This window comes from Columba livia, chromosome 4, assembly GCF_036013475.1.
Source record: "Columba livia isolate bColLiv1 breed racing homer chromosome 4, bColLiv1.pat.W.v2, whole genome shotgun sequence".
In the NCBI taxonomy this organism is placed as follows: Eukaryota; Metazoa; Chordata; class Aves; order Columbiformes; family Columbidae; genus Columba; species Columba livia.
In genome coordinates, this window is record NC_088605.1 from 25807378 (window position 1) to 25827266 (window position 19889).

At 38.2% G+C, this 19889-nt stretch overlaps 2 protein-coding genes across 11 annotated transcripts in view; one reads left to right on the forward strand and one right to left on the reverse strand.

Annotated features, from left to right (window-relative positions):
* Positions 1-1473: 1473 nt before the first annotated feature.
* On the forward strand, positions 1474-4164 carry SHISA3 (shisa family member 3). The gene is made up of 2 exons (XM_065060801.1): positions 1474-1853; positions 2758-4164. The coding sequence occupies exons 1-2, from the start codon at positions 1568-1570 to the stop codon at positions 3207-3209; spliced, it is 738 nt and encodes a 245-aa protein (XP_064916873.1). The 5' UTR covers positions 1474-1567; the 3' UTR covers positions 3210-4164.
* A 3909-nt stretch (positions 4165-8073) lies between these two features.
* ATP8A1 (ATPase phospholipid transporting 8A1) overlaps positions 8074-19889 on the reverse strand; it is a 107297-nt gene continuing 95481 nt past the window's right edge. For all 10 annotated transcript variants that reach the window (XM_065060796.1, XM_065060794.1, XM_065060790.1 and 7 more), the window contains 3 exons: positions 19513-19605; positions 12952-13043; positions 8074-12607 (listed from right to left, as the gene is read on the reverse strand). In XM_065060796.1, coding sequence (XP_064916868.1) covers positions 12510-12607; positions 12952-13043; positions 19513-19605 — 283 coding nt within the window. In that variant the 3' untranslated portion in view covers positions 8074-12509. The remainder of the gene's footprint in view (positions 12608-12951; positions 13044-19512; positions 19606-19889) is intronic.

Genomic DNA, 19889 nt, shown 5'->3' on the forward strand with positions numbered 1-19889 from the left:
TATTAATATTTAACATTGGCCTATAAAAACTAGGAACTCAGAGTAAGTACAGCTGCTACAAGTTTAATTCACATCATCATTTCAAAATGAAAATGCAGAAAAGGACAGAATATCAGATCTTCACATTTGAAATCTCTTTTCTTTAAGATCCAATTTTATTATTTCTATACCGACACCTGTTAAATAGCCATGAAAAATATTTTGCATTTATAGAATTTTATTAATTTGCTTTTCATATCCAGTATTACTGGTTATATTTAAAGAAATCAAAACAGAAAAACAGGTCAAGCAAAAAAAAAGATAATAGATTAGTCGAAAGAAAACCAAACACAAATATTGTGCTTGTGGACTGTATTTGGGCTTGGCCAGAAGTCTAAGGTCTCGATAGATGGTTCTCGGCACACAGTTTTATTGCTGGTACACAGCACACTTTGTTCCTTTTGTTTCACAAAACCTGCCAGCTTTGGAAATTAGTGACACGGGCATTCAAAATGTTTGGCAAGTGGTCAGACTCCAATATATGTATTCATACCCCAGCAATAAATGATGGCAGGAAGTTTCAGATGCAGTAAAAATGAATTATTTCGTTCAACCCAACTTTAATATAACACTAGTTTCATAAGCTCTTTTACCGTTAAAGCAGGAGCACCTCTTAGATAGCACACAAGGGACACATCATTTAAAGAAATGTTTTCTTGCTTAAACCAGAATTCCAAATCTGCTCAGTTCATTTAAAATATTTTTTTCTCTAGAATAAATGAGTAAGCAGTTCCTTTTGTGGTTTTCCTGATGCTTGGTGACTTGCTATTATTCTTCCAGCAGAAAAAGGATCAGACACTCATACAAACAGATGTGTCCCTCCTCCTCAGCCCCACACTCGCCCTCTCCCTTTGGAAAATAAAGGTGATGGGCCCACTGTTTGACTAAAAGAGGCTATAAATCTTCAGGGGATATACCGCTATGCCTTTCCACTTCAAAAATATCGAGGAAAGGAAACAGGTTAAAAAGCAAAGAGTCCTCGTAATAAATCATACACTGTGCTTGTGTTTTTTAACTCTTAGAAGTGCAGGGCTGCTCCAAAAAACTGCCAGCGCAAGAAACGCTTCTGCTTTGGGGTGTCAGCCTAAAGGGAAGGCAAGAGGCACACCTGAGCGTGCCGGGAGGGAAGGTGCCCGCATTTAAGCCCTGCCGATTGTGCCCAGAGGCTGAGCCCGGGGAGGAAGAAGTCTCCGAAAAGCAAAGGCAGATTCCGCTCCGTCCGGTCTTGGCCCCGTGTGACCAATAGAGCTGGCGCGGGACCGGCCCAGCCACACGGACCCGGGGGGGCAGCGACGTGCGGGACGAAGCTCCGGCGGCAGCGGAACGCGGGCAGCGGCGGGCCCGGGGGCGGCAGGTGAGCGCGGGGGCGGCCCCGCGGGGGCGCGGCTGCGGGGGCCGGGCGGGGGAGCTGCCCCCAGCCCCCGTCCGCGGCGCGGGAGGCTCCGCATAGCGCCCGGGGCCGCCCCCTGCCTGCCCCAGCGGGGCGGACGGGCAGCGGGGCGGCGGAGGCGGCGGCGGCGGCGGGGCGATGGCGGGGCGGCGGCAGGCGCTGCTGCTGCGCTGCCTCCTGCTGGGGCTGCTGGGCGGCGGCGGCGGGGGCCAGCCCGGCGGCGGCGAGTACTGCCACGGCTGGGTGGACGGGCAGGGCGGCTACCACGAGGGCTTCCAGTGCCCCGAGGGCTTCGACACGGCGGCCGCCACCATCTGCTGCGGCTCCTGTGCGCTGCGCTACTGCTGCGCCGCCGCCGAGGCGCGCCTGGAGCAGGGCGGCTGCACCAACGACCGGGAGCCCCCGGACCCGGGAGTCACCGCCCGTGAGTGCCCAGCCCGCGGGTCCCGGGGCGGGCGGGAGCCGGCCCCAGCGGAGCATCCCCCGGTTGCAGCCCAGCAGCCGCCACCGCGGCAGCTGCCGGCTCGGTCGTGCCCGGTGGGTGGGCAGGAGGCGGGCGCGGCTCCAGGTGCGCACAGGGAGGAGGCGTCGGGCGTGCGGGGCCGCGGCGGCGGGTGACGGCGGCGGGAGCGGCCCCCGCGCCGGGGGGCAGAACGGGCGCCCGGGGGTGCGCTTCGTGTGGTAAACTTATCGGCTAACACGGGCTCCACAGCTGGATCCATCCTAACTGGAAAGCGCAATTGTATTTTAAGTTTGCATCGGCAAACTTGACTGTGCCTGCTTAACTTAGTTTTTTCCTGGAGGTGAGATCGAGCTCCCGTGCTTTGCTGACAGAACCTCACCGTGCAAGGGGCCGTAAGGTTTTAAAACAAAAGAAATCCAGCAGTGCATGTGGAGACTAGTTTCCCAAATCACACATTTTATGTTTATTTTCCACCTTATGAGGGAAAGTGACTTAACAGCATCTGCAGCATTTGAGCTTCACCTGCAGATTCATGCTGTTGCATTGGACAACCCTGGCAGTTTCGGGAGATGAGGGAGGCGGAGAGGAGTGTCATTCTTGAGTGAAACTTAACTCGAACCAGCAAATGAGACATGGTGTAGACAGCTTTCACCATTGGTACCCATTAAAACTCTCAACAGAAATAAATTTTGATGGGTACACAACTTTGTTCTAATGATAATGGCTGTATTTTCTGACCAGAGTGTGTTAGTGGGACTGAAGCAATGTGGGGCTTCATAAACTCTGTGGAGTGTATTTCTGCACAGCAGACCTGTTATTTCAGTAGGCTAATGTGCATGGCTTTTCTTATTCTTTCTTCTCCCAGAACCCATCTACGTCCCATTCCTCATTGTTGGATCAATATTTATTGCCTTCATTATCGTGGGCTCTCTCGTAGCGGTTTATTGTTGCACATGTTTAAGACCTAAACAACCGTCGCAGCCAATACGATTTTCTCTGCGGAGCTATCAGACCGAGACTCTTCCCATGATCCTGGCCTCGACGAGCTTCAGGACGCCATCGAGGCAGTCAAGTACAGCAACAAGCTCCAGTTCGACTGGCGGCTCGGTTCGCAGGTTTTCCTTTCCCCGGGCAGAGCCAGGGTGCCTTGTGTCATCGCCACCTCCGCCGTACACATCAGGCTGCTTCCAGACAGCCCATGCAGTCCACCTGACCCAGCCGTCAGGATTTCTGGTGTCACCACCGTACTTCGGGTATTCTCTCCAGCCAGAGCCTGCCCTGGCTGGGAAGAGCTGCTCTGATTTTAGTCAGAGCTGAAAGGAGTTGTCAAGAAACAACGCAGCCTTGGGAAGTGCAGGGACTGCTGCTGCTGGGTGTCGCACTGACGTGCTCTGGGGTTGCAGGAGTCCGAACTGTTCCCGTAGGTGAGTTGCCCTTGAAAAGTGCAAGGTCTTGTTTGGGATCTCATTTCCCAAAATTGGATCACACAGATGAATTACAAAATATTTCAAACTTAGTTGCTCTAAAAACTGACTGATCTGATTGTTCAGTTTGTGCAGAACAGATTCAGAGACAGGTAACAAAACTATTGGGATAAAGGTACTCATTTCACAGCATTATACATGATATTTTAACTCTAAACACTATTAACTTGGTTAACAAACAGTGGCTGTGTTCCACTGATAATAATCAGATTAGTTCTATAAAGCAGCAATAAGCCTAAGAAGAGAGGAGTAATTTTAACTAAGGGGAAGAGTTGGCGGATCCTGAAAACAGCTGACTGTTTTCCCTTTACACAAGCAATGAAAACCTGAGGACGAACTTTGCTATAGATATCAAAATACATAATTTTAAAAAAATACACATAATATACTTGAACTTACACTGCGTATTTGTATTAGTAAACTTTAACTAAGATAGACAAAACTAGTACTAATTAGGCTAGTTGAAAACATGCAAATCCCAAGCAGCCAAATAATTATCTATGAGAAACGCAGAAGGTATTCAGTAATACCACTAATAACTTCTCCTCTTAAAATTCTAAAAATGATGTTATATTAAAGCATTTTTCAAAAATAAGTATTTATTGTTGGCTTTTCGCTCAGCAGCGTGTGTAAGTTGGACAAACTGATCATAAAGTTGTATTTGTAAAATTAGCCGTGTATAAAATATAAAGACAAGCTTGTAATTTAAAATGTATTTACGGCATTGACAACACTAATTATTTAGTAGTCACATGCATAAAAGTTATCAATAAAGTGTCTGGTTGAAATATTGTGTCATCTGTATGTCTCTGTACTGTTAGTGTTTGATGAGCAAGTTTTCATTTTGATGACATAACCTGTTTTCCTGTTAAAAATAGTTTATTTTGCTTTTGTAAATGATTTACATCTTTAACTGTGCACCTGTTGTGCAGGTTTAATAGAATGTAAAATTCTGACTACATAGCAAACTAACAGATGAATTAATGTATTTTATATGTAACCGTGGTAAAAATGTGGTAAAATCTATGGTAATTAGTTGGGTATTTTAATTTAAAACATCCTGCCCTAGGAATGAATTTTGTTTGCCCTTGTACATTCCTTCCCCCAAGTAAACCAACAAGCCAAATGGAAGAAGAAAAAAATGCACCTAAACCAAACACATGCAGCACGCAAATAGAAAATACACAAGAAAAAAATGCAGCCATTGAAGGGCTTCTCTGTATACTTATTTTTGTGAACAAACCAAGTCATTCTCTGTGTCAGAATCTACATTAGAGGCTGAACTTTCTTATTTTATCAGCCCCAAAATCCCTGTGTATAGGATCTGTTGAAGTAGATTCTAGCTGACCTATTTTACAAGTACTACCATATTGGTGCATATTAAAATTACAGCACTTCTAGTCTGAATTACAGTGTACTTCTCTGTATTTTAGAAAATCTTCATTGGTTCATCCTCAAGAGTTGAACACAGTCTTTTCTCAGCAAATAACTAACATTCAGTATCTTGGTATTTACGAAAAAAGTTTTTAACCCTTTTAGTATGTTTTTATTGCACAATTAACAGTACAATCTAATAGATATTACTGCTGGAAGTGTGGTTTCTAAGCAGAAGGACCACTTAAGTTGTATACATTGATGTTTTAAGTAATAGGTTTTAGCTTGAATGTTGTAATTGTTAATTACAAACTAAAATAATGATACACAGTATCATATGCTTTATAAAAATATAGTAAGTAGATTTTGAGTACTTGGGAAATTACTTGAAAGGTGTTTTGGCTTGCAGTTTTTAAGAAACAAATCTTCAAGGAGGGAGGCAGGTAAATTTTTGCCCACCTTTGTTGATATTTTGTAGGACTCTTTTCACTGCCCATTTTGAACGGATAAGAAATATGAGATCATTCATCAAGTAACTTTTTGGAAAAATAATTTGATATTGCAACAGATATCGGCTCTGTTGTTTGGAAGCATCCCGCAAGATCCACTGACCATTCTGTATAGAACAGAAGCAGTAAAACAATTAAACTGTATTTTTAGTGAATATATAAGAAGTCTTCAATTAGTGATCTTTTTATCTAGTAAACCAAGGCAACACCGATCCTTCTGGAAGCAGACACTTGATAAATTCTAGTTAAAGTGCAATTTCAAGTTCCTTTAAAGAGTGATTAGTCATCAGAGCCACTGACACAGGTGATGGGGTAGCTGAAATACAGTGTTCTCCTTAAGGATGGGCTGTTACACTAAGAAGTCACAAGTTGGACTTGGTTATGTCCTATTAACATTTGGTGGTGTGCACTGAACAGGCCCACTGAACACCATAGTGGCCTCAGTGGGCTCTGTAGTCAGATTAATTAATGTTTCAACATAGGTACAGATTTCCGCTACGCTTGCGTACAGTCTTGCAGACTTTAATGGTTATTGAGCCTAAGTAGAAGCTGTGAAGTTTGCGACGTCGTGTGAAACTTGGCCTGGCGGGGAAGAGCCCTCTGAGCTACTTCCTTTCCTCCCCTGATGCATGATGGGTTTGACCTCAGAAAATGCTTGAAGAACTCCATGCGCAGGAGTAATATAATTGAATCAGACTACACAAGCCTATAGGTTTACAGAGTGCTAAGCACTTCACAGATTGGTGGCCAGAGTGCAGCAAATCCTGCAGGCCGGGTTCCAAGGCTGGGAAAGATCAGGGGTAGTTAAAGTAGCTGTGCTGGGTTACCTGCAAAGCAGGTGGGGTGCGGGTTGTGCACCATCTGCAAATAGATAGACAAAGAAGAATCTGTAAGTTTAGAAGAAGCTACACATTATTGTTCATGTAGCTACAGTGGCAGTGACCTATCTAGCTGAAGGGGAGGAGGGGAGCTGGACAGAATACAAGCCCATGGGCCAAAATGCTTTTTGCAACTCCCAACTCAGATTCGGGCTGCAGGTGAGAATGCTGAATTTCCTTCCCAATGAAAAGGACCTATTGGCACTAGATGCTCCTATGATTTATAGAAAATAGCCATTTTTCTAAAGCTTGCAGACAGAACACAAATGGTGTTCTGATACACAGTTTTAATGAGTAATGCAACAGAGTTTGAAGGGCTGTATGTATGCTTGAACTAAAAGAAATTGCACGCTGTCAGAAACAGCGTTTACACAGAACTTGCTTTACTGCCATGCTTATTTTTTAACACAGTAGGCTTAACTATTCCTTTTGTAATGCTGGAGTTAGCTCATACTCATTATACTAGAGTGATACCAATCTAAAATAACTCAAAATGATTATTGTGATTCACACACATTATGTACAAAATTATTTGATTGCTATTAACTAGTAATAGCATGTCTGAAACCCAAGCCTTCTGTGGGCCAAGAATAATAGTGGCATGAATTGGATCACCCAGTTGTTTTGTATTTTTACACTCTGCGTTTCTTAAGCGTCCGTCTCCAAAATGCATCAGAACTCTTCAGGGCTAAGAAAAACATTACACATACTTGCAAGAATATCTGAAGAATTTTATTTGAAACTAGGTAAGCGATACAGTATATGGCTATGTACATTCATGAATTATTTGTAATACTAATCTCACTGGAATTAAAAAATGACAATTTCAAAATTATTTTCCACTACTGTTCAGTTACAGTCTGACAGTAACATGAGGGAGATGAGTCAATTTTCAGTGCCTTTTTTCTACATATTGCCATGTGCTGTGGACTTGATACTCTGAACAGAGATTCTGCCTTTGAGGAGGTGGCTGCTCCTCAATACTCACGTGAACAGTTTTTGATTCACAATTACATCGAGGCTGTAATTCCATGCTATCCTATCTTCATTAGCAACGGCAGAAGAAATGCCTTTTCTGTTCTTTTTATTCTTTCCATCTCCGACTTCTGCAGACTCAGGGGGATGTGGTGTAAATCAGGTTAGTGAAATGATTTAGCTTAAAAATAACATTTGCCAAAAGAAAAGAGGGAAAGGATTTGAAAGGGAGCCTGGATCCTTATAAACTAAATTATAACTTGAATAATTCCAACAGCCTCATGACGGCCAGTGTAATAGAGATGATGACTATACCATGAGGTGGAATCTCCTTAAACCAGCTCTACCATTAAAGACTGGGTATCATGAAACTAACAGCATGAAAGATGCATCTATTATTGTACCTGGCTAGTACAGAACTAGTTGTCTAGTGTATATAAAGAATCAACCACCTATCTACAACCAAACCAGTTCAGATTTGGATATATTGATTTTTATTCATTGGGTGGCCACTGTTAGGGGAAATAAATATCTGCTACTAGCCCAGCCAGAGGATACAGTATTTCTGTCTTCTGAAAAATTAGATGATGTTTCCTTATTCTTGTTCTATACTGCATTCTTCTCTTTCAAAATACAGTATCACCACCAGAAGTATGTCAGGGCTCTGCTGCAAATCACTGAACCACGCACACTTTAAAAAATTAAGCTACTATTTATTTCTGTATATTATTTTCTTTTTCTGGACTTCACGTAAGAACTGAAAAAGACACCTTAAAATAGGTGTTTAAAAAAGCCTTAAAAACATTTTCTGCTTTTCAGTGTACCTTAATAACAGAAGAATTCTTTGCTATTTGTGAAATGCTTTTTCTGATAGGTCCAATTTTAAAGAATTCCAAAGCAAGAGTGACCTAAGTTTTTCTTTGAAAGTAATCCCTAGCATTTGCAACCAATCAATTCAAAGTTTCTTCATTTAATGGCAAAGTTTATTAATTTTTTTAACAATTAAAAGACAAAACATTTAAAATTTGCAGTTCAAAACATGCACATTCACCAAATGACATGTAACACTGCATAGAACTTAATGTGTTACTAAAGAGAGAACTATTTATAAAACACAGTGCATTTAACATCCAGTTAAAACTAAACCTGAGAAACTACCATAAACACCAAGTCAAAAAGTCTTCATTCATGCAGCTTCATAATTTCCACAACAGTTTCAGCAGTAATGGCCTAGTGGAGCTGTAAAACCTCACTTTACCTTGAATGCAAATTTTGCTATTACAGACCGACTGCTTTCTGCAGCGGTTCACACATATCAAACACTGAAAAATCTTAATGAAAAATTAAGCTGAAGTAGAAAAACAACATTAATGCATTTATGGCTTCTATTCTACAATAAAGAAACACCATAAATATGATTTTTTAAAAAAACTTGCTCTGGTCACAGCTTTGCAATTACAAATCCCTTGGTCTATGGAAATGCTTTCATTTCAGTTAAAGTATCAACTCTCCAAAGTGCCCGACTTTGCACATCGCTGCTCAGATGAGTAGTCCTTATACTCACAAACAGTCCAGTTGAAGCCTATGTAACGGTTTGCATAAGCAGGAACCAGGTTTGGAATGCTAAAATATTCCTTTGTTTAATAAAGATCTATTGGTTAACAGCGAGGAAACAGGGGGAGTGAGGGTGGAGGCGGGGAAGGAGAAACTCACTTGTTAAGTTTTGTTACCAGTGAAAACATCCAGTACCAAGAAAGCTGAACTGACAAACTCATTTGCTTACATAGCGCTAGCTTCTCAATATATTATGAGCAGACATATAATGAAGGCATCAAAAAACAGGGAACAGCAACCACCATGCATTGCCGCAGAACACGTAAAAATATTACTTCATGCAGACAGAATGACAAAGTCATCAGAATTACGCGTGCTTTTACACGAGATATAAGAAAAAAGGGAAGCAACTTCTCTCCTTAAATTTAACATATATTCCAAATTACTCATCATTCAAGATGGGTCTAAATGAAACAAAAGAAGTCTCAAGACACTTAACACGCATCTTTGCAACATAGTGAATTTTATGGATGCATGTGAACATACAGGAATTTTCAGCTATCTCTTAGAGTTTCAAAATATTTTATTTATCATTTTATATAAATAGAATGATCACGAAGTATAAATCTGTTGAAACTGCTTTGCAAAAATAAGTGTAAAATTAGGAAACGGCAAGAAAAAATTCGAAATACAAATTATCAATAGGTTTGTTAGAATTTGTTTCCTTTCACTTACTCTTTTGAATCATTTATATATATGTATATATTTAAAAATAATCCAGCAACAGAATTTGTATAAGGTATCTGATTTCTACGTGGTGCTCATTCAACTTTTGATGGGAATTTTTAATACTAGCTTGTAATTATTATGCAGTGCACATGAAACAGATGGAAAAGTCCATCTCAATTCTGTATTTAACAGAAATTTGAATCTTCAAACAATAAGAACAGAGGCATTCTTATAAGCATTTGTCTGAACTGTTTTTTCTTTAGATAAACATCTGCACAATCCCCTTATTTTTACAAAGATATGATTTACTAACAGGATGGTAATAACTATATTACTATGTACTCAACATGAAAATAAAGTGCATATTGTATACCTGACCTGATTTAAAAGTGGGCACACATAGTCAAGACAATCTTATGTTTTAAAACCGAATTTTATGAGCAATCAAAAAACACAGAATTGCCACATTGTCTTTTGTACTATTTCCAAGACGCGGTATCTTCCAACCACTGATTACCAGAAAATAAATAACATATAGTGTGTAGAGAGACGGGGAAAAACCCTTCAGAAGTAATAAAAATGAAAACTGCACTTTATGAAATACTACAAATTCTGTAAAGATGCAAGGATGAAATGCTGTGATGAGACAGTCTTAACCCTAAATTACAGTCTAAATTTAGGACCTTAGAGCTGTTTCAGTTGTTTTCTTCCTTTTTAAGATAGTTAACCTGGGGATATACTGTGCGTTGTTCTCCGCAAACTGTATTACAACAGTGAGAAATAATTTTATTTCCTAGGAAGAATAAGAGATCATGTAAATTTCTCATTGTAAATATTTTACAATATATTCTATTCCTCGCTTTTTTTTTTTTTTTTTCTTTTTTCCAAAATCAGCAATTAAACCATTTGCAACAGGAGAAAAAAAGGTAAAAAAAAATCACCCATAAAAAGAGCATGTATGTATTGAGTCATTTTATATGAGTTGAGTACGCTGAAAGATTATAAAGGAGCAACAGTGTCATGGTTAATTTCAGAAATGTTTTGAAGTTGGTCATTGTCTGTCAGATGACAGAAAACAGGGATCCCCATTTTAGGAAAGGGGCATGCCCCCAAATTTTTTCTTGCCGTAGGTCAAGTGATTTGGCCCTCCCATATTGATCCATCTATTTATCTATGTCTGAAATGGCTTTTCTGAAGGCAGTTCTTGTCTGCATGACTGACTGGCAGTACTGTTTCTAGTGGGATACGTTCCCTTTGTCCTCGTGTCTTCTGTTTTCTGTGTAAAGATCACTTCGGGAGAGGGAGAGGAAGACGTTGCATAACATGCATGTGAAATGCAGAGTGCCTTCCCATTGATATGCCTTCCTAAATATGTACTTTCATATAGTGCCTTTTGTTGGCATTTCCATGTGTTTTTGTAAGTTTCTCTTAGGACGGAACATAAGAAACTTGGATAGTGCAATAAAATTTCATGTTAAGTGTTCAGTTAGATAAAAGGCAAGGAGGCAAAGTCAATCTTTACTAAGTATATGACTAATGAAGGAGGGCAAAGAAAAGATGGGAGGGGTTGACTTGTTGCTTTTAAGTTGAAAGTGCATGATTTGGTGAGTGAAGAGGAAATTCTTAATTTAACAGATCACTGGGGATGTCAATTGTTCTGCTTGTTGATCTAGTTGATCTCCATTCAAAGAAAAAAAGATAATTTCTGTGTAATGCACAGAAATGTAATTAAAAATAAACCCAACTGCTAGTATAGAAAAATATATATCAAATGCAATTGTAGTGGCTTCTGAACTCAGAGACTGAAGAGCTGCAAAATTTAATTAAATTCTGAAGTTAAGGTAGCTTTTCTTAGTTTGAAACCTGATGGTTTTTGAGAAATCCCAAAGATAACTACTTACAAAAGTTATCGCAATTTAACACCTGCACTCCCTTTTTTTTTTCTTAAACCAGATACGTGTATTTTTCTGCAGTCACCTCCTCTCCATTTTTAATTAAAGGTGAGAGTATATAGGTATTCTGCATGACCAGTAAGTTGTAAAGGGGCTGCTGCAATGTGTTTCCCACCTTTATAGGAAGTGGCTTTAGTGCAAATAAAACAGTACATACCACAATCTAGTGGGCATGCTTTGCTATCTATTTCAATGTATGCATTTCAAATAATTTCAGTATAAAAACGTTGAAAATTTAATAAATTTTAAGAAATAAGTTAAAACAAACGTTCTTTTGAACCTACAATATAAGCAGGTAAAACTAAGCATCGCAAAAATAATTAAGTTTGCTAAAAGGAAGTAAGGCAGAGCAATTCTTAAAAAAATTGAACAAAATAACACATGTACTCAATTTTACAAGGTGGCAGCCATTTTCAACATATGCAACACTACATGAAAATAAGGGAAAAGCTCGTATAAGGCTAAAGGTGCAAAGATTTGCAGTTTTGAAAGCAAATGCCTTAAAGGCCACTCAAATTAGACCTGCTGTACTGTAAATCTTTCCCCTCGAGTGCAGAGACTCAAGCATGCACTTCTGAGCTCAGGACTGGAGTTAATTTCTTTTCAAATTATCTCTAACAACAGAAAACATTTATGGAACTTCTTTGGCAAACATTTTTAGGTTAGTTTGACACAAACATCTATAAACATCTTGACTCAAAATCTTTCTCAATTAACACCATTAGGATACTATTTTTTCAGCACTTGTTGAAATCAAAGGCTTTTTATCAGCTGTATTTAAATATATTAACACTTAAAAACCTCCACAGATGCTAATGGCCTGTCAATGTAAAGTATGTTTAGCGATCTGACCATTGCCTTCCAAGTACGTGACCAGTATCGATTCAACTTCATTGTAAAATAAGCAAGCTGGCAAGATACAAGGTAAATTCCAATCTGTTTACAAAGGCCAAGCAAATACTTGTTAAAAAATTTAGAGATGGTGTGTTACAGTGTAGTTGCACAGTGCTTATGTCTACTGAATACAGAAATCCAAACTTTATGAAACAAGACCACCATAGATCTTTAAATCTCTGAAAACTGGGCCATGGCTGAAACTCCCAGAAAAGATCTAGTAGTCTGTCTCACACAAGTAACTGACTAAATCTCATGCTGTGTTCCTTCACCATTCCTCAGGCCTTTGTTTCGTGGTATCATAAGCTCTTATTACTTCAGACTGGGAAACGATTCCATTTTCATCTTGAGAGAAGGCATAGCCATCTGCAGATACAAACCAAAATAGAAACCAATTAAGTTTTGATCACATATTTTTGCTAAAGCTTTAACAAAACCAACTTAACAAGGGTCAGTAGGGGGCAACAATACCCTTTTTAGCAATTAGTAGGGAGAAAACTCATGCAGCTTCTTACATAATTTTGCAATTATAAAATAGCAGAAAGAACTCTATGCAGTATCTTAGGATTGAAGAGAAACCTACCAACAGGCAAAGAACATGGTCTACTCTGTTTAGGATACTATATCTTTACTAGAAACAAATGCAGTGAAAGGTAGAATTTTAATTCTATATTATTAATGGATATTTATCTTTGTCAGTGAACACTTACGAAGCAAGTTTTGCTGCAGAGAGTCAGAACGATACAAGTTCACATGGTTCTTCTTAAAAACATTCTTCAGTAGTTGGGCTCTTTCAGTTAAGCTAGAAAGAAAGTGGACATGTGTGAAAAATATTTATTTACTAATTACAACATCCCTTTATCTTTGAGTCTGTTAAACTGAATTAATTATTTAATGAAAAGTGTTCATTCTCCTTTTTCTTTTAATTGTGCCTGAACTGATTATTAAGAAGATGATTAAAAGCGTGTGTGAGGGCAGATTATGAAATCCAGATCCCTGGTAATGTTTTTGCTCATCGCAGTACAAGTAAAACATCTGTTTAAAGCACTGTTGTGTGCTTACAATACAAATAAACGAATAATATTGTAAACATTTGAGCATGACTCCTTGAGAACCATGCAATGTAAAGGAAAGGAACTGGCTCTCTTGACGTAGGGTGGCCTGACTAGTGCCAGGCTGAGTTAGTCCTTCTTTTTCTTACAAAAGAAAGTGCTCTGAACCTCTACTGAGACAGTGCCCCAAAGGGACAGGGAAAAAAAGATGGAGAGAAAGTCACATCCATGGCCATCAAGCTGTTTGTACAAAATCATATTGATTCCATGTCCCAGCAAGGTGTGTTCCACATGAAACTCTAGGTGGTGTTTTTCTGAAGATCGTACACAAATAACAGATGACTTTTACTAATAGAAGTTGGTCACTTCAGCCCATCTCCTTCTTCCTCAGCAGTATTGCGTCTGTTGTTTTGTGTTTATTGCACTTTAACGTGATCCAAGCAACTCTCCATTTCAACCCAACTAGAGAACAGGAGTATTAAACAATTTTTAAACTGAGACTCAAGTCTCAGGTGAATGCTGCAAACTCTAGTGAACAAAGCTGTGAATGTGTCAGGTTTCCTTACCATGCATCTTTCTTACATTTAAAGTTCTCTTAAATAGGATCCCATATTACTAAATAAATAACAACGGACTAGCCATAGCTCAGAAAGCTTTAGAAATCTGACAATTTTGATACATATAAAAGATGTGCAAGGGATATGTTAAACTCAGACAAAACCTTCAATTTCTTCCTCTAAAGTTGATATTAACTGAATTAGAGCTTGTGTTTCAGAGAAACAGCAACCTATCACTGACACATTTCCAATGCTGAAAAATCCATCCGCTCCCCATGTGGACTGGTCTAAAAATTAGTTCACTTACAAATAATAAAAAATTTCTTTTGTTTGTTCTGAGTATATAGTGATTTGATTTTGTTATTGTTTTGCTAGATTATCAAAGTTGTTTCTTGTGTAAGGATGTAGTAAGTATAACAGATTTCACATACCTATGTTACTGAGTTTTGATCAGTCCAATTACTTTTTCGATTAGCTTAACAGGTTTACCTTCCTGGGCTACTGACCAGACTAAGTGGTGCAAGGAATGGAACTAGACCGCTTCAGCCGTTCAAACCATTCAATTAGAAATGCTCCTTCTTTCTTCAGTGAGTACATACTTATTTATAAAGTTGCACCATTCTCTTAAACTGGAGACTAATGGTCTGTCTCCCCTTTATGTTCCTCTCCAGTCTGGTGGTTAAAGCATGTAACAGGAGGTGAGAGCTTGGCTCTTTAAGTTAGAGACAAATAAAGCTATTATTGCTACACCCATAGAGGAATGCAAAATCTACAAGATAAGAGGACAGGCAGGGGAAACCGCTTCTATGGCCCTGTTTTGACTGAAAAGACAGAATGAGATTTCCTTGTGAAAAAGGAATTGGGTACCAGTTCCAGGAAACCCGTTGGCATCTGCTGTCTGAACCAAGAGTGGAGAGGCTGGAGTACTGAGACACACCTTACTGTCAGTGTTTTAATAAGTCAGCTCTTTGGAAATGTTTTTTTCCTTCATCCTAATTGCTCCTCTAGGCAGGGTAGGACCCTTGTTTTTTAGTTCAGAGCTACCAACTGTTAAAGTGACCAGATCAATAAAAAATTAGGGACTGACGTTTAAACCACAAGGATAAACTGAGTGGAAAAACAAATATCTTCATGAAAGATGGGAGGTCAAAGAGGTGGAAGACCATGCAAATACTTTTGATACAGTTATCAGCTGTGTCTCCTTTGCAATATATCTGAAGAACCCTTCTTAATGTGAGTTGAAATCTGCAAATCTCTATGAAATTTTTGGTTCTGACAGGTGTTATTTTCATTAAAAACATTCCACGTCTCTTCTAGCATTTTTGACACCTTCACTATTCTTTGCTTGTGTTCCAGAATGCAATGTTCAGATTGCTTAAATGCTAGCCACTGAAAATTCTGCTTTAAGTTTTACAGGAACATGAAGCATGCACACACCTTAGTTTATCTATAATGATGTTTCCACTGCACAGATCTGATTACTGGTACAGAAAATACAAATAAAGTATGAAATACATTTGGGAAAAGTGCTTCCAGCTATCCAGGTATTAAATTCTGCTCTATTTCTATACTTGAAGAAATACTGCAGGCTCTTGATGATGAATCACCCTGTTGCCATTCAAAAACATATTTAAAAATCTACACGCGAAGTCAAGAAAACATGGTTTCATAATTAACAAATGATAAATCATAGTAACTAAATACCTGTGCTCATTATATGTACCAATATGGACAAGCAGAATATTAACTATTTTTGAACATGAAATGTATATATTTACAGGCAATTAATCTCATTTATAGAAAAAATATACTACTTTATATGTTTCTGACCAGTCACTTAGCTGGTCTAAAAACAATGTCCAAGTGGATTGAAAGAAAAACAATGATGATATGAAACAGCATTTACAGTACATATATCTAAATTAATTTCCACAATTCTGGGCTGTTATTCATATTATTGTTAGTCTATGTAGTATTCAACCCAGTAAAAATATTTTTGTACTAAGTATTAATACTGTTGTTTCTGCTTAACCATTATAAACAAGGTATCAGAAAAACTGCTTTTGAACAGTGATTTTTACACAAGTATCCTTTTACCTCAGCCATTTTAAGTACAAATGGTTTCCTGGTGTTTCAATTACAATGGCTCTAAAGATGGAAATAACAAACTTGTGCCACAAAAAGTATTAATCCACTGAAGCTGCTCTATTATTTATGCTATCAAGACACCCTCAAGTCAATAGTATTCCAACATGAAAGTCCACTTTCTGTTGGAAAAGTGACCATGCAAAATTCGTATTTTCTTGCTCAAAGTATATTCTTACTTTACTGACAAATACATGTGATAAAAATCAATTTCAATGTGTTGCCTACAGAAGAGCAGAATAAAGTATTTTTGGACAACTTTGGGGAAAAAATCTGATTACATAATCTTATACACACTGAAACAGCAAGATATGATAAGAATGCTCTTCAGTGATAAGAGTTTAAAAAGCTTTTCAAATCACCACTGGAAAAATACAGGGGATGACAGATTTTAAGACTATAGACTAGCATGTCCTACTTTCAAAGCATATGCTAAAATATAATAAAGATCTTTGAAGAACAGGATTTTTAATTGTTTCAATGTAAACGTCATTTTTTATCCTAATTTTAAGAAAACAGCTGAAAGCACAAATTCAGAATTTAAATAGAAAATTCCCATCCTAAGATTGTTTGATAGGAAAACATCAAAAGGTAAAGCCTTACAATCCTATTTAAATGCATGCAGTATCAGGTCAACACAGTGCTAAAAATCTGCAACAAATATATTCTAGTTGAAAAAACAGCCACAAAAATTAACACTAATGTACTTCTAAGTAATTATTCAGATAGTGTCTGATTGCAACATCTAGCCAATAGTAGAATCCTGACCTGTTATCTGTGGAAGCTGAGCCTCTGGTTTTGTGTTGTAGTATTTTTAAGATGGGAATGGACAGAGTGGAAAAGTTCCTGAGTTATCTTTCTCACTATTTCCCACTTACTTAATTAAACAGTGATTTAGATATTCTTAGATTATTTTGGTATTTCATGAGAACAAGTCCCTTCTTTTGCTACAGTATAAAAAGGTACTTCTGGAGACATGCACACTAGAAAAAATATTATTTCGTGCTGAAGAATACACAGTAAGTTTGTCAAAAATAACTATTTGTTCTTGCATGAAAAGTGCTACAACTCAAGAGTAAGAGAGTTCTCATGCACATATTTAAAACACCTGCAGAGGACATTCCTTACCAATTTAACTACTTAGTCTGTGCTGGTAAGTAGTTAATCCAGGCACTTAGGACACTCAAACATGTTTACAATAGTTCAATCCAATTTCTGAAGCTGCAAGTAAGTCAAGTTCATCGGACCAATTTTTAAGAAAAAATATTTTCTCCATAAAGGGCAACTTTTCATCTCTATTACCCACATTAAGTTATAATAAAAATAAAAACCAAACAAACAATCAAACATAGAGAGAATAAACCCTTAGGAGATATTAAGATGTCTAACATGCATTGATTTGTGTGTTAGGTGGATGATTATATACATCAAGGAACAGAGGTCTAAAAATAACTCTGTAGAGAAGGAATGAAGACATTCTGACAGGTAAGTAAATCACCTTCATGAAGCCCTCCTAACTACTTAATTGTGGGATAAAAAGATAACTATAAAACTAGTGGTGAAAACACCAAGTTCCTCTTACATAAATAAGAAGGGTTTTGGAAGACCTTCTGTAGGACGAAGGGAGAGCATACTGCCTAGACGATGGAACTGAAAGTAGCTGAATTTAGGAATACAAGAGAAGTCCCGGGAATGCAAGTATGGAACACTAAAAGGTACATTACCTTACTTTCTTCTGAATCCATATGATGTTTCCCTTCTAGCACTTTCTAGTACTAATGCCTGCTTTCTTTTCTGTAATTCATTCTTCTTCAACTTTTGCTCTTTGCAAGAGAGCACACAGCACAGATTCCTCATGGCTCACAGCTCAGCTCATTGGTATAAGAGTTGGTTAATTTGGAGGAAAATCTTGCCCTGAAGCTGCCTGAATGAGCACTGCCACTGGAGAGAGGCACTCGTAACAATCAATTTAGATCAGCTTTAAAGGCAGAACTTACTCTTGCAAGCACTAGTGATGAAGGAAAAGTCTTGTGGTGATGAAGGAAAAGTACACTCCATGCAGGAATCATCATTAACTGGGGGATTTTGCAGTACTTCCAGTATGGAGCTGCTGCCAGACAGACAGCATATGGGGCCTGATGGGAGACACTATACAGGAATGTGCTATGGTGTAGCCCACCACACTAGACTAGGTGTTGCACCAGTGGTGGGATGAGCTTCCAGGCCTCATGGTACACCCCCTAGTATTTGTCTGTGGTACTAGGGAAGATGAACTCCTCTAGAGGGAAAACGTTCTTGTGAAAATAATTTCTAGGAAAAGAAAGGAAAAGTAAGAGCAAACACACGAGCTGGATATTCCATGAATTAGAAATGGCGGTCATCACCTCGGTATCCAATGTAATTTTGTCTCAACTGGTAAATTCTAGTAAGCTGATTCCCACAGAACTGGAGGAGGCATACAGTAAGACTGAAGGAGAAAGGGAACTTAAGTATCTTTATGAACTAAAGGTGATTCCTGAAAACTGATCCTACAATAAGTGGCTGTACTTTCTAGTCTCTTTCTGTGCATATCTTGGTAGGAAAAAACCCTTCTTGGCTAAGCCCTTTGCCATGAAGATACTAAAAAAACAGCAGTTCAAAGGAAAGAAAGAACAGGAAAATAAAGTATTAACAGTCTTGGCTTTTTTTAGACTTCACAACACTAATGAAAATGAAGATAAGAAAGCTTTCCCTCAGCCAAAGGGCACTGATGAATTGGAAGTGGGGGAGAGGAGGGGGTTTCTCATCTCACACTCCTGTTCAGCAAGCATTTGCTATGAGTTCTGCTGGGGCTAAAAAGTCTTAAGTATTTCAGCGAGTACACACCTTTACACTGAGTTTACACATAGAGATTGTCCAGTTGTTCAGTCTTACCTTCTCCCTTTTCAAATTACCTGCCTGACCCATGAAGGAGGATGTAATGAGGGAATTCTTGTGGAGTCTTAAGTTGAACGTGTATGAGGTAAGAAATAATTTCATCAAATTTGTTAGTTCTGGACTGGCACTAGATACAAAGCTAGTTTTTTTCTTTTCGATTTCAGCAAATACAGGACAGATTTTCTTGTTTTCCCCAGGCTACCAGGTTTTTATTTTTATTTTTTTTTTTAAATAAATTGTGCTTAGGCCCAATTTATAACTATACTAGTGAATGATACAGGTTTAAACTCACTCTATGTTAATTGTTAACACAGTTAAAAAAGTTTGTTCTATACATAATAACTAGAAATATAACAGTCAGCTACAAAGAGACACATTAGATAAAACTCTTGGTAAAACCTAAACCTAAGCGTATGAAAAGAAGTACAGGCTCAGTATACCTGAAACCTCTTTACAGAGGTTTCTATGGATTTTGAAAAATAATCTTTGTTGTTGATACATGTATAAGGCTGAAAACATCTAGTGTTTTGTGTTTTTTTAAAAACAAAACAAAACAAAACAAAAACAAAACAAAACAGTGATCTACAGATTTTTACAGTACCTCTTGCCATGCACAACTGCCCCAGGATCCTCAGACTTTGCTTCCAATTCCTGAACTTCATCTACCAGTGTCTTAAAAGTAGCTCTCTTTACTCTGTAATAAAAATACTGCCAGATTTACTCTTGTTGAAAATAAAAGAACAGATTGTTTTGACACATATATAAACATTCAATTTACAATTCCATTTTCCCAGATGAATTAAAAATCAAGCTTTGCAAGAAGAAATATTATCAAGCAAGTCTAAATAATACATTTTATCAGCTGGTCTTGCAAATTAGAAAACACAAATATTTATTAAAATATATGACAATTATTGAAACATTAAAAATACTAATAACACTTATAATAATATTTTTCAAAAACCAACAATGTGAAAA